This window comes from Falco biarmicus, chromosome 3 (assembly GCF_023638135.1).
Source record: "Falco biarmicus isolate bFalBia1 chromosome 3, bFalBia1.pri, whole genome shotgun sequence".
In the NCBI taxonomy this organism is placed as follows: Eukaryota; Metazoa; Chordata; class Aves; order Falconiformes; family Falconidae; genus Falco; species Falco biarmicus.
Genome location: NC_079290.1, coordinates 71,754,850 through 71,773,756, shown reverse-complemented (window position 1 = coordinate 71,773,756; position 18,907 = coordinate 71,754,850). Strand labels below are relative to the sequence as shown.

At 36.3% G+C, this 18,907-nt stretch overlaps 1 protein-coding gene across 1 annotated transcript in view; it reads right to left on the bottom strand.

Annotated features, from left to right (window-relative positions):
* The window catches only part of LOC130146491 (dynein axonemal heavy chain 5-like), a 176,263-nt gene that overhangs the window by 92,928 nt on the left and 64,428 nt on the right, over positions 1–18,907 (bottom strand). The window contains exons 39-44 of the mRNA XM_056332652.1: positions 16,682–16,869; positions 15,277–15,471; positions 8,490–8,624; positions 7,284–7,473; positions 4,601–4,818; positions 3,406–3,717 (exon numbers count right to left, since the gene is read on the bottom strand). Coding sequence (XP_056188627.1) covers positions 3,406–3,717; positions 4,601–4,818; positions 7,284–7,473; positions 8,490–8,624; positions 15,277–15,471; positions 16,682–16,869 — 1,238 coding nt within the window. The remainder of the gene's footprint in view (positions 1–3,405; positions 3,718–4,600; positions 4,819–7,283; positions 7,474–8,489; positions 8,625–15,276; positions 15,472–16,681; positions 16,870–18,907) is intronic.

Here is an 18,907-nt window from a genome sequence, read left to right as displayed (position 1 = left end):
TACACTAATATTTTATTACTACTATTTTTAAACCAATACATGGCTGAAAGAAGGATGTGTGATAAAAATAGCAATTAGCATGAATTAACTGATTATTAGGGTACTTCTTTTGGACAGAGGGTATGGAAAAATTATTTGGGCCATGACAAATACACAAAAATGGTGAAGAATTTGGACCAGGAATTTGCTATTCCTTACAAGAAGACTGCAAAATGTTAAGTCAGATGGTAAAAACTTGTATGAGGCAAGACCCTTTCACATAGCATACAGTCACTGTGGAACTCACTGGACTGTAGAGCACTCTTTGTGTATGTTACCAATTTCTTGTCCCAAAGGGTTTAGACAAGTACAAGAACAATTAAATAATGCAAAGTTATTAGTATTTTCATATTAATCATATTAATTTGAATATCAGCATCTAAATATTAAAGTTAACAAACTGTTTATATTATATATTCAACTCTATGCTCCAGAGGCAAGAGCAGCCTTTACCAATATAAGATTTATAAAAATATTAGGGTGAGATTTAATGTGGAGAGAGGAGTAAGTCTCATCTGACTGCTCTGCTGTTTTTAGGACTTCCCTGAAGTCTCCAGCATAGGTCAATAAGGGATCCAGAACACCAGATTTTATTAAACAAAAAAGGAAAGTGAGTGTGATTTAAAAATTACTAGACTTTTTTCATTTAAACAACACATACACATGCTAAAATTTATGTTACTCACATAACATCCGTCACTAGTTTGAGCTTCACACTTTGCAGACAAACTAAATAATGCCACTCAGGTAATTATTTTAATTATTTCAGTTATTTGAAACTGTCTCAGGTAATTACTTCCATCAGCTAAGCAATTTCATTGCATACAGGTAGCAGTATCGTTCACAGACATGAAATTGGCAGTATAGCTTCTAAATTTAAGAGAGTAGAGATTTTATATGGGGATGTAAGTTTACTTGAGATTACTCTTAAGCAGGAAATGTTGCCGAGATGAAAGAACTGGGAAAGGGAGGGTAAAAGTCCAACCCCTCAATCACCATTCTAAAAACTCCTGTGGAAATAGAAAGTACTCAAAGATAATCTTAATTCAAAATAAGGTTGATTTTGGGGGTTTGTTTTGGTTTTGGGTTATTTTAGTTGTTGTTGTTGTTGTAGTTGTTGGGTTTTTTTAATTTACCCTTGTCTTTTGGATTAGCTACTGTCTTTTATAGAAAAACTAATGACTTACAGTGGAATTTGTAATATATATGAAAAGAATAAATACATTCTTTCCAATAATTCACAACTATTATTCTCTGGTGCTTTCTCCTACATTATTGCTACTTGATTTTACCTTCATTAATAATTATTTTATCCAATATGCAGACTTTCGGTGACAATTACTATTTTTATTAGCATAAATAATGAGTGTTTCTTGTGAGCAAATTGGAATTACTAAAGCAGTTGTCTTACATCTATTTTGATTTAATTTAGATTGATTTCAAAAGGTCTCTATAGGTATACTTAAAAACTGATTCTCCTTAGGTACTATATTTACATCTATAGCCTAATTTTCATTTTTTTCTAAAAATCAGGTATTTGTAAGTTGCTTATATCCTTATATGTCGTAAAGTAGAAATCCTAGCATTGAATTCACCAAGGTCTGTATTTGGGGTCTGAGTGCCACTGTTGATGCATCTTATTTCACAAATTTTTTTTAGAATTTTTCCGGTTTTTTAATGTGATGAAAAATAATAACTGCTAAAAGAGCCATCTGAATTTAAAAGTAGTGTTACCCTCATCTGTAAAATCACTGTTATCACTTCTATTATTTGAGAAGCAAAGATAGCACATTAAAAGTGAAAGAAAACTGACAGCGTGACAGCTTTCATTTACATTTTGATAGTTCCAAATGCAGCCTTCAGCACAGAACTAAGTTCATATTTCACTGCATTTTCATCTCTCGGTCTAATAAAATACATATTTTTCTGGACTTTATTGCTATTGCTTCAGGCTTGGATATTTTAAATGTTGTTATTATGTTTTCAGAGCAAGTTGCAGCATAAAATATAAATAGAATTGTGGCAAAGAAGCAGTAAATTGACCCACATATACATTACTTTGGAAGCATATTTTTAAATTCATTATCAGAATTGTTTCTTTTGCTGCTGCAGTAAATACTATGTTATATTATTCTGTTTTGGAGGTAGAACAGAATGAATAGCTTGTTAAACACTGGATTTAAAGGAAATGGGCAGTGAAATGAAACACTTCTGTAAGAAGGCATTTGTTAATATTCAAGGCTTTCCAAAACTATATTAGTCATTGCTTTTATCATGATTTATAAATAGACTTTCTGAAATGTCACTCAAAGTTCATTAAAAACTGCATATGTACAATCCAACAACAATGAAAAATAATACAGGAGAACCCCCTGTGAAATCCAACACCAATTACACAAGTAAACTAGCAGGAGTGAGCCAATGGGAAAGCAAGATATGTAAGAAGTTACATTTGTTCCACAGATGTTGGGGAAAACAGAAGATAATAACGCTGAAAGACTGCAATGCAATAACTATTTCTTCTAAAAATTCCAATGAAAAAATAAGAATTTCAATGTAATTGAAAAAGATATAGTACTGAGATTATGCTTTTAGACCCATTATTGAGTACAAACATCCATAATATTAACAAAACCTTTTTAATTATTCAGTATGCTAAGGCCAAATGGAGGGGGAAAAACCATTCAGAATTCTCCCTTTGGATCTATTGATTGAACATGATTTAGTCAGAGAATGTATCAAAGAGATGCCATCTCAAAAATTTCCTATGGAACAGAATCATGGATTGTAAAATCAGAAGAGACCACTATAGTCACCTACACTGAGCTTCAGAGCACCACAGAGCACAGAGAACTACCCTGAATTAATCTGAACTATAGCATGCCTTTTAAAAATAACTAATGGATCAAATGCGTTCCTGTTACAGCCTAAATTAAGAAAGATTTGACCAGAGTGAATCTAGCTTAATTTCTTTCTGAATTTACTTATCTACATTTAAAACAAACAAGGAAGTTTACCCACTCCCCCTTTGTATCTCCTAACGAGAACTAAAATTGAAGCAAACAAGAGAATCTCTGTTTTGCCAACATGTATTACAAAAGAATCACAGATTTAACAATTCATTGCCAACTAACCTATGCAGACAAAACAAAGCATCCAAATTATTCATCTGTTATAGTTTCACTCATTCATTAATGTAAGAGATAATTTTCTCTCTTTTTATTTTTAGACCCTTCATCCTTATTTTATTACATAAAAAAATAAGTAAATAATTGAAAAAACACTTAGGAAGAAACAATGCTTCATTAAATAAAGAATAACAAATGCTTTTTTTTTTTTTTGTTCTGAAGTGGTTGAATTAAGTACCTGAAATACTGCATTAAAGCAATTCCATAGGACATCAGAGTATGTAACAGGTAGCGTTTGCAGCCAAGCCCTTAAAATAGGCTTCCAATCCAACACCGAAGAACTCATGAAGACCATCCCATTACGAGAAACTGTTGCAGGGGAAGCATTGTCAATGTTGTGAGGTTCAAAAATAATTTTGCAACTGGGGGACATGGGAATACGATCTCCATTGGCCAAAGTAAGGGTCTTATTATCATCCAGAACAGAGTTCAGGTTTTCAATCCATATTGCATCAACAGGTCCATCCAAAACTATCCAGATATGCTCACCCTAATAAAAGGAGAGACAGACACACGCAACTTTAGGTACACTGACCAAAAATATACAGTTACGTAATCTCAGAGAAAATACTCTTGGATATAAATAATGAGTCGTGATTTGGTGCTGATTAGCTCAGCATGAACCGCAATTTTTGTAATTTGCTCAGTGACTTTAATCCTTCTTTTGTTATCCCGTGTCATATCAAAAATAACATTAAGGAACAGTGACAAAAATTAATCTGAACTGTTTTAAGCACAAAGCTGTCCATTTCTTCTAGTACATCAGCCAGCACAACATCCACCAAGGTGGATGAAAACATTTCCCACTAAATACAGTCACAGACATGGGCACACAGTCAGTCCTTGTGGGATGTTACCTAAGTGTTTCATGTAAGGCTTCCCATTTTCCAAGTGAGAACTGAATGAAACTTCAGAACATTTGAGTGTAATTATGATTCCATGAAACATAATCTGCAAGTTTGATAAGAGAATTGGGAAATGCTTATACTGATTTCTTACCAAAGCCTCTTACATTCTGATATAATTAGTGAAATAGAGTGGCACTGACATAAAACCAGACAGGAGAAAATTATCTTTCCTGTTCTCACATTAAAATATGAGCAGCCCTTGCTTTTGTGTTTGAATGATAGGACTACCTGCTTACAGAAGGAACAAAACCCTTAAAATCTTTTACAATTTGATTCTGGAACTCAAGTGCTTGGGAAGCCTAGTGCTCTCTGGCATATACACACAGTCAGACACAAAGCAAAACTAACACTGTATTTTTCCCATTTGATTTTATAACATATGATCTTTCACATAAATGACAGGCAATGAGACCTTATGGAAGTATTAAATGTTCTTACTAACTATCATGACACAATATCCATTACCTTCTTTGCTTTTAAAGTTTTTCTCCATAACGTAGAGAAAATACCATCTGTCCAGTCATTTGTAGCAACATCAAGGGTACCAAACATCTGGGAAGCTGTGATTGCCTTTGGGTTCATTCTCATCTCTTTATGAGGAGCACCACAATCTGTCATTGCTTTCATCAAAATATTAATGCATTTTGTCTTCCCTGCACCAGTTGGACCTAGAGTCATCATACCTTAAAACAACATAAACATGGTTTCAAATTAAATGTTAAAATATCATGCTACCATTTAACAGTTCCTTGCATCAATGATCCTTGCTTTATTTTTATCAAAAGCCAATACAAATAAGATGTTTCTCACTCCACTTATCGTTGACTGAAATGGAATTTTAAAATAGTATTAAAAGGCCTCTATAAATGTCTGCTGTGCTATGATAGGCAAGCCTATGTGGGTCTACATCCCCCCTCAGGCAGTTCTTTTCCTTTTTCTAATTGGAAAACACAACTGCCTTTTGATGTTCACATGCAATGACATTGACGTGACTGGTGGTAAACAAAACCAGTAATTTCTAAACGTATTTAATGAGAATGAGTAGTTCCCAATGATACACAAAAGTGAATGTATCTTTCTGAAGCAAAAGTAACAAAAATATGTACCTGAATCCATCTATGCTGACATTTTAACACCTCTTTCTTACATAAAAAAGTTAGCAGCATCCACACTTTTAATTTCATCAGTGTATACGCATATTGCTTAAGGAAAAGAAGCCACATCTTCAACAATAAATTGAGCCTTCAATTGATCCTTTTTAGTTATATTTTCTAAATCACCTGTTCAAGGGGCCCAGAGTCTGTCCAAAAACAGATGGGACATTCAAACTGAGACTTCCAAAGTCATCAAAGGGAGCTAGATAACTCCTGCTAACCCTAAAGGTAACTGGACAACATAATCCTTAGTTGGCTTTGAAAACCTCTTCAACAAAGGTATGGAATAATCACAAACCTTAGTTACAAACCTAATCCAGTACAATGCAGGCTGCTTGATGTTTTCCCTGAAACTAAAGGGAGCTGAATGTTCCCAAAACCAATTTGAGCATCAAGCACTTACTCATGTCTTATGTTACATATGGGAAGATCTAATCCAAGCTCCTCAATGTTACTGGAATGACCTTACTGCTGGTTTCAACAGAATTTCAGTCAAAATGTGTATGCTTGTGCTTGTGTGTGTGATTGCTTCTATTTCAACCAAGAGACGCCATGCATTTTACAGATTTTTCCTTATTAATTGAAATCTCATGGTGGCCTCCCCATAAATCCAAGGGGCCACGAGCAGGACAAATGGAAGTCAGGAAACAGAATCCTTTTCCCTCCATGCAACAAATTCTGTCATAGAAAGGCCATGGGCATCTAAGCGTTAGGGCAATTGTATGACCTGAGCTGTATGACCCCTGGCAATAGCAGGGACGTGTAGAGAGAAGAGGCATCTAAGCAGAATGCCATGGTGGATCCTGAAAATTTTTGGGGATAAGTGGTCTGTGGTGCCTCACAGACCAAAACCAGCTTCTAACAACAAGCGCATTTAATCATGACTGAAATCAATAAAACTTTCATGGTTTCTATATAGATATAGGTATTATGATTTGATATGGAACACTGAACCCAGCGATCTGGAAGTAAATTAACAGCAAAGCATTAACCAGTTCTTTGGTCTAACCAATAATCTGAACTAAACATTTGAAGCATTAAGGTCTTAGATTGTGCTAGGTGACTGAGTATTTCCTTTTATTTGTTCCATTAGTTTAAGCTTACTATTCTGTTACTATGACAGGAAAAGGGAGAATAAAAAGGATGACACCTTCATAAATCTTTGCTCCTTTAGTTACATTTCCTTTGTATTTTCTCCTTCATATACTAACAAATGCTTTGTCATTAGAGTTCGGGTGTGGGTGGTGACATTTCAAAGTAGGGGCATTTTTTTTCCACTCAGCTATGAATTGTAAACATGGTTTTACTACTGTCTCTGGTACCCTTCCTAGGACAGGATAATCTTTACTTATTAGCCTTTTGTGCACTGTAAAAATGCATTTCCATAGAATCACAGAATGGTTGAGGTTGGAAGGGACCTCTGGACACTATCTTGTCCAACCCCCCTGGTCCAGCAGGAGGTGGGCTTTTTTCTCCTCAGTGTAAATGTCCAGAATAGAACACAAAGAACAGCAGTTGGAATTATATTGTATGCTTGGTAGAATCTATCAAAGTAAAGCTTTGCGGGATTATTTTTTGTAATCTTCTCAGCATCATAATCTCACAGTAACATTAAACATGAGCTTCATGACTGAACTGTGTCTGAGGGCAACAACTGATTTCAGAACACTGAACAAAATTGGCTGTTTCTGAATTTTAATGTATACTCTACATCTGAACTTGTTCCATAGATATTTCAGTCACTGAAGGCCACACTCATATTTCCCATAAAAATGTAATACAACAAAGCTAAAATCTCACTACGTGTGCATTGCACACCAAAAAAAAAAAAAAAGTCATAACAGTTTCCTAGCAGAATATCCACATAGGCTTTAAAAATGACATCTGTTCAATTTTAAAATACATTTTTCATGAAAATAATCTGCATTCTGTAGCAGATAATATAAAAAAACATTGCTTTTATACAGTCTCAAAACCTCATCTAGCATGCTAACCATGTCGGACTTGCTGAGTTTCATACAGCTGAATGAGTTTAAGTATCCACGGTGGATGATGAATAAGCCCTGCTTTCTCTGCCTGTTTCTGGATGGCTGACTGTAGTTCAGGATACCCAGCTTTATCCAAAGTAATTCCAGGGAACAGGTCATTAATGAGACTCATAAATAAAGGTTCATCTTCATCCACCTGTCAGGGATAAAGTGAGGGGAAATACATTATTTGTTCATTGAAATTATTAATGAATTAAGCTGCAAACAATCTTCAAGAATATGTCATTTAAAAGATAGTAGAAAACCTTACCTTTTCCAAAGCAAATATTACAATTATTAATCAGTTTTATTAAGTGAATTTCATACAATGCAATAAAAAGTAGTAATTTCTAAATTAAATACTTAAAGCTTCTAAAAACTTAACATATTAGTACAGTTTTCTTCAATATATATACATACATGGTTTGTTATTTGTTACATAAGCCAGCAAGATTCATTAAAATTGTATTTTGCCTTGGATTTTTTATTATTTTTTTCCTTCTGTAAATCTCTGAAGCACACCTATAGGCATGTACCAATGCGCTGAATAGATTAACATGAGAAACAGTAATTGGTTCCATCACAAATCTGGCTCCGAAGGTAAATACACAGAGTCTAGACGTGCTATAACCTTTCTATTACAGCAATAAAAAGAAAGATGAATACTTTAAATAGTAATATTGGAAGAGATTTGACTATATAAGTAGGCGTTAGCTGCTTCCAATTACCTCACTCATTGCAATTCTTTTGGTGTTCTGAAAAGGCAACAGACTCCCAAGAAATGTATAAATTTAAATTCTGGATTAAGACGGGTCTTTAATGACATTATTAAAAGTTAGTACAATGTATTCTTCCCTCCTCTCCTTAGGGCAGAAAGAATAAAAAAGAAAAGCCAATTAGAGGATCAGTTTAGGTCCCCTAGGATCTGATGGTATTTTCAATGATTTTTTCAGCTAGAGCTTCTGATGTGTTTTCCTCTCTTTAAAAGACAAATAGTGCTCACGCTGTAACTGTATTTTGATTCTCCACTCACTGACAGACCATCTTAAAAATGGCAAAATAATGTACCAAATCCAACTGCTGAAGAAAAAGAGCTTTTTAAAGTTAATAATAAATACACTTAAAAATGCAAACAAAGTACTCTTTTTGGGAAAGTCACCAGTGTTACAGTACCAGTTTGGAGAGGTTCATGTCCCGCAGAACTCTCATCACTACAGTTTTCTCTGGCTCTTTGGGATTAGATCTTTTCACTGCTCCAAGTGTTCTTAAAACAGACAGGATATTTCTAAGCCCAAAGTCATAGTGAACCTTGAAATAATGCATAAAAACAATTGGTACCACAAAGATTAAACACTCTGAAATCAAGAGAGGGCTGCAAACTAAATCCATTAAACAAATAAATATTCTACTGAACTTTTAAATATGATTAATATCATAGTATTTCATCTTTTCAAATAGATTTCCAATTCTGTTGCTATCGTATGCTGAAGATATTTTCCAGTGTTGTATGTCCACATCTGCCAAGTGTCCCTTTTGGTAGTAGATTACCACTTTTACAAGTCATCTATAACAGAGATGCACCTTCTATCATTTCCTAAATTTGTGACTTGCCAGATGCACAAACAGCAAACTACATGCCTTCAGACTACTGTGTTTTCTGCTAGTGCAAGGACTGTTGCTGTCTTGAAATATGGTACTGAGATTCACGACTAAAAGGGCCAACCTCTTGCTGATACAAACATATTGAAGATATAATTTGTTATATGTAAGCCTATCCTATCCTGTACTTACTGACTTTATGCTCTATGGATGGTTTCATAACAACTTGGATCAGAACAGAAGGATTTACTTCCAATTGCCATGTGCATCCTAGAGGTGTATCTAACCAGCTTTGGACTTAGGCAAGTAAGGGCTGGAATATCTTCCCTTCCACTATGGGTGCAGTTGCGTATTTGCAGAGCCATACAGACATATTTAATTAATTTTAGCACTTGTACCTGAACATGCAAATATGTCTTAGTTAACGCAGATGCAAAATCTGTAATGTGTTTCCTCTTTGACCATTGATGCAAGTGCTAGAAGGAAAGCTATCAGGGTAAAGGTTCTAAATTATAAAGTCTCTACTACTGCCAGCTACTTCGAAAACTAAGTGGTACAGACAGACATGGAAGGAGGTAATAAAGATATCCTTACATTTGGAGAATATCTGCTCCCTCTGATTGATTGGAAATGTTTTTGAGACCAAGTGCATAGACTTGTTTTTACATTTCTTCATTCAGCTGAGGAACAAATCAGGTGCAGAAAGCTTTGCAGAAAAATACCTGACACTGCACTGAAGCCACAAGCTCTCCAATTACATATCTACAATTATAGTAGGCAATAAAAAAAAAGAAGTGTCCTTTTTAAGACAGTTGAAAAGATATTTCCATTTCAGTTGGCACTTCTGTACTATGCCCAGAAGTTGGATTCCACACTTGAAGATGAACCCTACTGAAAAGATTTTAGAAAAGAAATTAAAATTTTCAGTTGGCTAGAAAACATGCTATATCCGGAAGACGTAAAACAAAATCTACTGCAGAATTAGGAAGAACAAATATGTAGGATGAGTTACGATAGAGGTCTTTGACATACAAAAAATATCTGCAAAAGAGGAAGACAGAAGGAATAGAAAGGAAAAGAAGTAACGTGCTTAACTGCAGCAAAGGAGATTCAAGTTAACTTTTAGAGAAAACTTTTGTGACCATAAGGAAAAATAAACTTTGGAGCAGAATGCCTGGGAAACTGCAGTCTACATGTCAATCGAAAATGTTAAGGAGAGTCACAAACATTTACAGCAGATTATTTAGCTAAGAATTATTTTTTCTCCAGAAAGGTAAATGGATGAGCCCTCAAGGCTCCATCCTTTTTTTTTCTTTTTTCTTTCTCTCTTTTTTTTTTTTTTTTTGTGTGTGTGTGTGTTTAGTTATTCGATCAGGTGCCAAGTTCTTACCACTTCAAAAAGTTAGATAAGAATGTTCATCCAGGTACTGCCAGGAAATCTCATTTAGAGATGGAAACATTAAGACAAAAATATTAACAACTTTGTGTGAAGTTTGGAAGGGACATTATCTGTTGATGACAAAGTCCAATATTATTTAATATGTCCTAGTGAAATATCCAGAAGCATGACAAGGGCTGATATATTTCTTTTTCTCCATGCCAGATGGCCATCATTGACACACTGGAATGAGTCCAGCAAAAGATGGCCAAGTGAGCGGAAAAGAGACTGGTCAAAATTTGCAACAGAGGAAATTGCAACGGTTTGCATAAGGAAAAGATTCTTCACAATGAGAGTGGGCAAATACAGAAAAGGTGCCCAGAGAGAATGAGTATCTCCATCCTTGGAGATACCTGAAACGCAACAAGTGCCTTAGCAATCTGCTTTAAATTGGCACATGTTGAGCTAGAACTTAGACAAGGTGACGTCTGGAGGTCCCTTCAAATCTACATGAGTCTATGATTTTATAGATGTGACCACTTTGTTAAAGTTGAAGAAATACTGTCCTACCCATTAGAAAATCTAAAACAAATTAAAATTACTTTTAAAGACAGGTTTTTTGGTACATTCCAACTGACCTACCTGATGGGTAGTTCAAAGTGACCATAACTTATTTTCCTTAATCAGTCTGCTAGTTTTACAACTGCTTTGTCTTTCAGGAATGGCACAGAGCAGCTAGAATATACTTGAAAATGTGGATTATGAGCTATTTCTTTGCTACATATTTTAACAGCAGGCAAAAGATTGCAGTTGGGCAAAATGGACTTCAGTGGTATAGCTGATGTTCTTTTAAGGAAGAATTAAAAATGTGCAAATAAAAATCTCAACACTAGAAGCAGAAATTGCTGTTGTGGGGAAAAGAAAAAAGGGGTATTGAAAGCACCTTAAGCAGATGATCCTCAAAAAGGGATTATGGCCTCATGTGCTTTCAAGCTTTGTTAGCTTTTTCTTTTCTGTTCATATGGTTTTCCCTAATCTGGGTGAGGCTTTGTGGAAGGGCTAAGTAGGGAACTTTGGCTGGAAGTCCTGTAACAAAGACAAATAATTCAGTTTTGGGGGCCCTTTCAGAATAACTTTCATAGGCTTGTGGACACCTTGGGCTTCCTACACTTGCTAAGGGCTATTTTTTTTACTTTTCTGTTTTTCTTTACTGAAGGAGATGACAGCCACTCAGGATGCCTTTAGCTACTTGTGACTCAGAGCTCCTCTTTCTACAGAGTCTGTATTTGTGTGCATAAAATGTCTGGAGGACTCCATGTATTCCTTTTGGCACATTCCTTTTAGGTTTTGTGGAAGGTAAGTTCAGCTGGTGAATGCTTGTTTGCTGTTATTTTCTTCTGTTGACATATATTGCATTTGCTAAAAACAGGCAATGTTCTGCCATTCCCTATTGCATTGGTTCTTTACGTGAGCCTGTTCTTTCCAGTTAACTGCCTGGATACCCAGCAGTACTTGCTTCAAATTTAAAATTTACCATTAAAAATTTAAATAATTTCCACTGGGAAAATCAGATTAATATGCCTCTAGAACTCTTTATAGAGTTCTGGTTTTCTGGCTAGACAGAAGCAATTTGTGTCCCCTGTACTCTGAGAAATATCTCCAGTTCATGGGACTCCCATAACTAATCAGATGAACTCATTAGATATATAGATATAGATTTAATCACTTATTGCATCAGATATATTCCCCAACCTACAACAAACTTCACAAAGAACTTCAGCAAGTCTTTCAAAATATTCCATTACTACTACAACTATCTATGAATGACGGGGGAGGGAGATAATAACTCACATTCAAGTAAGGAGGTGGTGGACCCAACTGAAAAGCAAAAGATGCAGTCTGAGGTGGACAAAAAAGACCACCAAAATGACAAAACAGTGTGGAAAGTGGCCAGTCTCAAGTGTAGGCATGCAAATAAGGACAGGCCAAAAGAACAGCATCAGGGCAGAAGCCCTCACTTTTTTCTTGGGTAACCAGCACAAGCAGGTGCCGATTTGAAGTGCCTATTCACTAATGCACACAGCATGGGAAGAAAACAGGAAAAAAAAATAGGACCTCTGTGTGCAGTTGCAGGGCTACAGCCTAATTAGGATGAAAGAAATGTGGTGGGATAGCTTGGCAAGACTGGAGCGCTGCAGTGGGTGAATACAGGTTCTCTAGGAAGGACAAGCCAGTAGGATTGGATGGGGAGTTGCCCTTTAAAGTAAAAGAAAGTGGCAACACTTGGCCTTAGGATGGCTGATGAGACAGGTGAGAGCATTTGGGTTAGGATTAGAGGGCTGATCAACATTGTGGCAGATGTCTGCTGCAGACTTTCTGATGAGGAAGAAGCTGATGAAACTTTCTTCTGAGAATGAGAATTAGCCCCATCTTTGCAAAACCTGGTCCTCACTGGGGGCTCGAAATACCCCAGTATCTGCTAGAAGGGCAACACAGCAGGGCAGAGGCACTACAGGAGATTTCAACACTGTCTCCAATAACATCCTCACAGAGAAAATGGTGACTAGACAGGGTGGTCAGACACTTCAACATCTTGACCAGAGAGGCTGTGCAGTCTCCACACCTGGAGATATTCAAAGCTCACCTAGACAAGGTGCTGAGCCACCTGCTCTATTTGACTCCACTTTGAGCACAGGTATAGGACCTGTTGACCTCCCGAGGTCCCTTCTAAACTCAGTTCTTCTCTGATTTTATAATTGTATATAATTAATTTATACAAAAACAGGACTGTCCAAAGAGCTGCTGAGAAGCACAGGCAAGACAAACTAGCATGAGTATGCAGAAAGCTATGCTTCCTAGCTCATATTGCAGAGTATAGAATCATGACCCGCAATGTAAACTGCTAGGAGCAAAGATCAGCATTGCAGGGTTCTCTGGTGAATACTGGAGAAAAGTTAGAGGGTCCTGAAGAAATTGTAAATACATATGGAAGACGGTTCCCCACAGACTTCATGGCTTGTATAGTAAGTGAGAAAGAAGCATAAAATTCAAATATATATTTGTGATGTAGCTAGGTGTGAGGGCTGTGACCATGTACACACCCAGAACACTTGGTCATTAAATTCCATCAATTAATATCACAGAACTCCCTTGCTAGCATCAGTATAAATGAGACAAAGGACTGACCTGAGACAAGGTGATTGAGCTACACCTTAATTGTAGTGACTGTGATGCCTTCACAACAAAGCATTTGCCCAATTGTTACAGGAGTTCTCCAAATGAGCATTTCAGACATTTCCACACAGTCATCCAAGCAGTTCCTATGACCCCTAGGCTAACTGATAAACACTTATATGCTTCAATATGTTGATTAACATGTTGAGTGGAGAATCTTGCTGTCTCAGAGACTTCAGGGCAGTTTCTGCTGCAGAAATGACCAAACTACACACAAAAAATATTTGTACAGATGCAGCTACAGTCACATACAAAACACTGTACATCATTAAGATAGCTAAGTTTTGTCTGTGTGTGTGTGTGTGTCATCTTTAAATACTCTGTCCACAAGTGAACCAGTTGTAATACCCACGACAATGCAAAACAAGGAAAGTACTTTTGCAGAAGTAGGTGGCTGAATTTCTGATGCCTGCTTAAATGTTTCTTACACAGTAAAACAAAGAATCATGTCCAGGACAAAAATGACCAGACAAAGTGAGGCAATGAGAAAATTTAATCCGATTGAGTCAGCCTGAGGGAAAAAAAAGAAATATCCATATTCAATACTCTGTATACAAGCTATGTTGCTAACTGCTGCAACTGTGCATACACAAATTTTCCTAAACAATGTCCACAAATTCCACTTAAGAGAAAGTTCTTGGAAAATGATCCTCTGACAACTGCAGCCTATAAGCCTGGTAAGTATAGAACACAGGCAGATGACAGGACTGACGGAGTACATTGGACAGCAACAAATGGACTAACACTAGTGATGCTAGACCAATATAGTGGATTCAGATTGCCTAAAAACTAATTTGAAGGCTAATGGAGACACCCTGGGCAAATATTACAGGGAAGCCAATAGCAAATATGACCCTTCAAAGGCCACTCTACAACATAAAATTGGTGAGTAAAACTCTCCCAGAAGAAGAAAACTGAGAGAAATGAAAATTGGAATCTAGTTTGATTGTATAGACAGAGAGTGAAATTACAGAGGTATAGAGAAAGGAAGAGAAAATCCAAATCTGTACTTTTCTGTTTTAACGCTGAAATATGAGGGCAGTATGATGCACCATTATCTTATCCTGGTTGTAGTCCAAGATTTCTATATGGAAGTCAACATAGTCACTAATAAATATGTAGTATAGAACTGAAATAATATAATGGAGAATGTAGTCAATATACCCAGGTTCATTGTGGTCCAAACAAAGCAGGCATTTGAGCTGCAACTTAGCTACCATTCATATGATCTCTCTTTGAGACCCTCTAGCTGACTGCCACCACAGGGCAATCAAAAGCAACACTTAGCTCTGTTTTTAAAAGCAGATTTATCCTTTGTTTCTACGTAAATACCCGTACCAAACAGAATAGCACTCTTCTGGTAGCACTCAGCAAGACAGTGCCTTCTAGGCACTCTTCAGTTATTTAGAATTCTTATACAGCCTCTCCAATAGACCTAGCCTTCTTAAGTGAGGAGACTGAAAAATGTGTCCTCTGCAAAGTTCATCAGAGGAATATACACCTTGCCTCATAACTTCTACAATAATTGCACTCTGTTTAAGAATCAAAAATCAAGCCTCCTTTACTACATAAATTAGTATGAAAAATAAAATCCATGTGATGATTTCAGGCTGTTTATAGAACTTGAAACTGAAAACCTTAAAAAATTAATAGGTTCATGAGTGTAAAAATAATTATATATTCTATGAAAGTATATTCTCTACATAGCCTTCCAGTGACAGCTTACAGTTTGACAAATATTTATTTTACCTGTTTAGATAACTGTTCTTCACAGAGTTTGTAGAGTGTATAGAATTTTCGACTAAGGACTTCGTTGTCTCGGAAACCAGCACTTGCCAGCTTGACTCGCATAATAATGCTACGGTCAGGCACCATCATAGCAACTGTGCGAAACTGAATCTTCAGATTTTCTGGAAGTTCCTGTCGTCCTGCATAGCCGGGGTTCTGAAAAATGCAAAACACAAAATATTATATAAAGAAAGCAGGATAGGAAGGTTTATCTTTTCTGATAATTATTTGGCAAACACAGGAGCACGCACCAGATTACAAAGGGTAACTTAAGCATGTCACAATTACACATCACTACACCGTTGCCTAAATATTGCAGTTCATGAAGTATGTGGTATCACACATGCTATCTGGAGATGTCCGAGACACACAGACAGAGACATACAACCACTTACAGGTCTTGTTGGAACCGTTGTAAATGGTTAGTTCCTTGGGGTCTTGACAGTGTTCAATGCTGGAGGTTATTGTCTCTTTTGAGCATTCCCAGACCATTTCAGTACAAAGTCAGTCAAGCAGTGCAAGCCATAACTGAACATAATTTAAACTAACAGATCTGACCTTTCACTGAAAGATGTCTAAGTCATTCATGTGACTACTGCATGGCTCAGCTGTGACAACAGTAGTCACTAGCTATGTAGTAGTAACTTCTTAAACTCTTCCAGCTTTTTCCTAACTGCCTTCCCACTGGCCTTTGCATGCCACTAACTTGTCCTCTTTTTCATATTAAAGTGATAACATTAGCTTTCCAAAAGGAGGAAACCTTAAAATAAAGACAAATGTTTCCATTTTGAGTTGTGGGTATGTAGCCTACAGCTAAGGAAGGGGAGATACAAAGATGCTTTTAAGGTATTCTTACGCTTTCCTGTTTCTTTGCCTCCTGCACTGCTAGAAGCAGTCCATAGGCACCAAAGATAAATCTTCCAGAGGCCAGTGAACCAAAGTGAGGGTGGTTTCCTTCATGCCATCATATTGAAGGATTGCAGTCAAAAGTTCTTCAGAGGTGATGAAATACTGACCAGACCAATTACAGTAGCCCTTGCAGTGGTCAGTTGCTTCTGCTTTATTTTGACAGACTTCAACTAAAAATATTAGAGGGTTGGGTTTAATCTCAGTCTTTGAAATATTCAACTGAAAAAGCCTTAAAATATGTAGTTAATGATAATTGCATACCTCAAATCCTAAATTCCAGTTGAAAATATGGGCAAGAGAAAATAGCATCATTATCATTTCACCAAATTATTTTTCAAATTGTATTCACTATCTTCTAACAGACAGTTCAAATTATTTCAACTGAGAAATTTCAACGGTAAATGAAATAGGAAATATTTTTCACAGTTATGCCACTTACACATTTTCAGACACATACCATAGTCAGAAATATACCAAATTCTCTGTCCATGTCAACAATATCACCGTCAGTGAAAATGAACTGAGGTTTCTTATTTTTCTTACACTGAAGTACAATATATATCTGCTGAGCAGCTACTGATAAAACTGGAAGTTCAATACGGTTAAATTCATCAAAGCAACCCCATGCACCTGACTGAGCTAAACCTAAAAATAGAAAAAGAAAAATATTTTGATAAAATATCAAATCAAACAATAATAATACACATTTAAATAAAATACAGCCTGTTCTATACAGCAATGTAACATGAGAAGAACAGAGAGTATGAACACAGAGCAAAATGAGAAGCAAAAACTCGGAAGAAATTGGGCTGCGCATTTAATGACACCCAGAAAAAGAAATACCCCTTGGAAGAAAGATATACAAGCTTCTTTCCAAAGAATTCTACACTTTCATAGCAACCATAAGACAGAAAGTGTTCAATAATACTGTGTATAGCACCTAGTAGCATAAAGCATGCATATAGCATGGAAACTCATCTATGCAGGGGGTGAAATGGTCAAAGATAAGCTTGAAAGACACCCGTCTAAATGAAAAGCACAGAATCAAATCAGAAACCACTACATTTGTGACAGAAGTATTGTGGCATTTTATAACAATTAATTCATAGGTCAAAAATTATTGGAAAATAGCATCCTGCTGCTCAAAACAGAGGAATTTGATGTCACACAACTGTTATTTGGAACAGCCTATGGAGCTCTAGACAGACATTAGTAGCCATAAACACCATGAAATTAACGTCTTCTCTAAGAGTCAAGTACTCCTTCTGTATCATGTTAGCGGGATTAAAATAGGAGAGTCTACCATGGCAGCTTTCTAGAGCAGTAGTGGGAAAGCTACATAATACCCAGCTGTTCCATGTCCATTTCACAAGAGACAAAGGCTAGTAAGTCTACAAAGGAACTTCATGGATGCCATCTCCTCCCTTCCCAAAGCCCACACTGGACTAGTATTTCCTATTGCCTGAGACCAGCAAGCACCTGGATCAGTACTTTAACTGGTGCTACAAACAAATTTTCAGAGGTGTTTAATTCCGGTTTTTAACACTGGACTGGTGGAGCTCAGTTTGGCTTAAGCTATTTGAAGGCAGTGCGAAATGCAGAAACAAAGCACATGTCCAAGAAAAAGCACATGTGTGTTTGCAATGCTGAACAGCTACGCCCAGAGCTCCCCTGCATCCCCATACTCTACATGGCAATGTCTATAGCACTGGTAAAATAAATCAAGGAGTGGTTTATGTGTAATGTTAATTTCTTAAGACACTTAAGCTAATGGAAGAGAAAGTATTCAAAAATCAACCATACTACCATTAATACATACTTTTTCCCTTTGTTTTCTATTTCATGTCTTTTCTTCTCTTGTCTTTGATCTGGCCTGTTCTGCTCACATTATCATCCTTCCCTTCCCTCTACTGTTCTTTGTCTGATCTTCCCTTGCTCTTTAAGGTGTTTCTCTAGGAACTCTCATCTTACTCCAAATCCCCTTGATGCCCCTTTTATGTTTCTTCTCTGCCCCTCATCTACTCTGTCCTGTCTTCTACTGTGATCAGCAATCATAGCCAAATCAGTACTTTTCAGTTTTTGCAGACAGCAAAAAAAGAAGAAAAATATGAAAATAATTTTTACATTAATTTTTTATAGTTTTTCAGTGTCCATTAACCATTTCTTTTAATATTGTTGTGCTGATTGGTCTTTTTCGCCCATGTAATTTTGGAAGAACTCTTCAACAAAATTATTGGATTCACACCAGATGAAAACCAGTGGTAATGCAGCCAAAATTGGCTCCCTAAGATTTAATTCAGCCAGAGTAATACTGCAGACCTCCCAGGAAATTCAGTTCAATTCTACATGTAATCTTTTTCCTAAACCACTTCTAAATAATTTCTGGGATATTATACAGAAAAATATACTCCAAAAGAAAAGAATATTAAGAGAATAAAAAGTCACATGGACTTAATTATGAAATTTAAAAGCAAATTAAATATATACAAATACCACAATGCCATAATGAAGCAAAGATTAAAGTCATTCTTTAGACAGGTACGAAATTTAAAACATAAAAGACTCAATCCTACTGTCTTTAAAAAGAAATTAAGAAAGTTCCTTAACTTCACCGGTATGAGGAATATCAGGGCCCTGAATACACCAACAGACCTTAATTGTCGGGCTTCTACCGATATTCTCT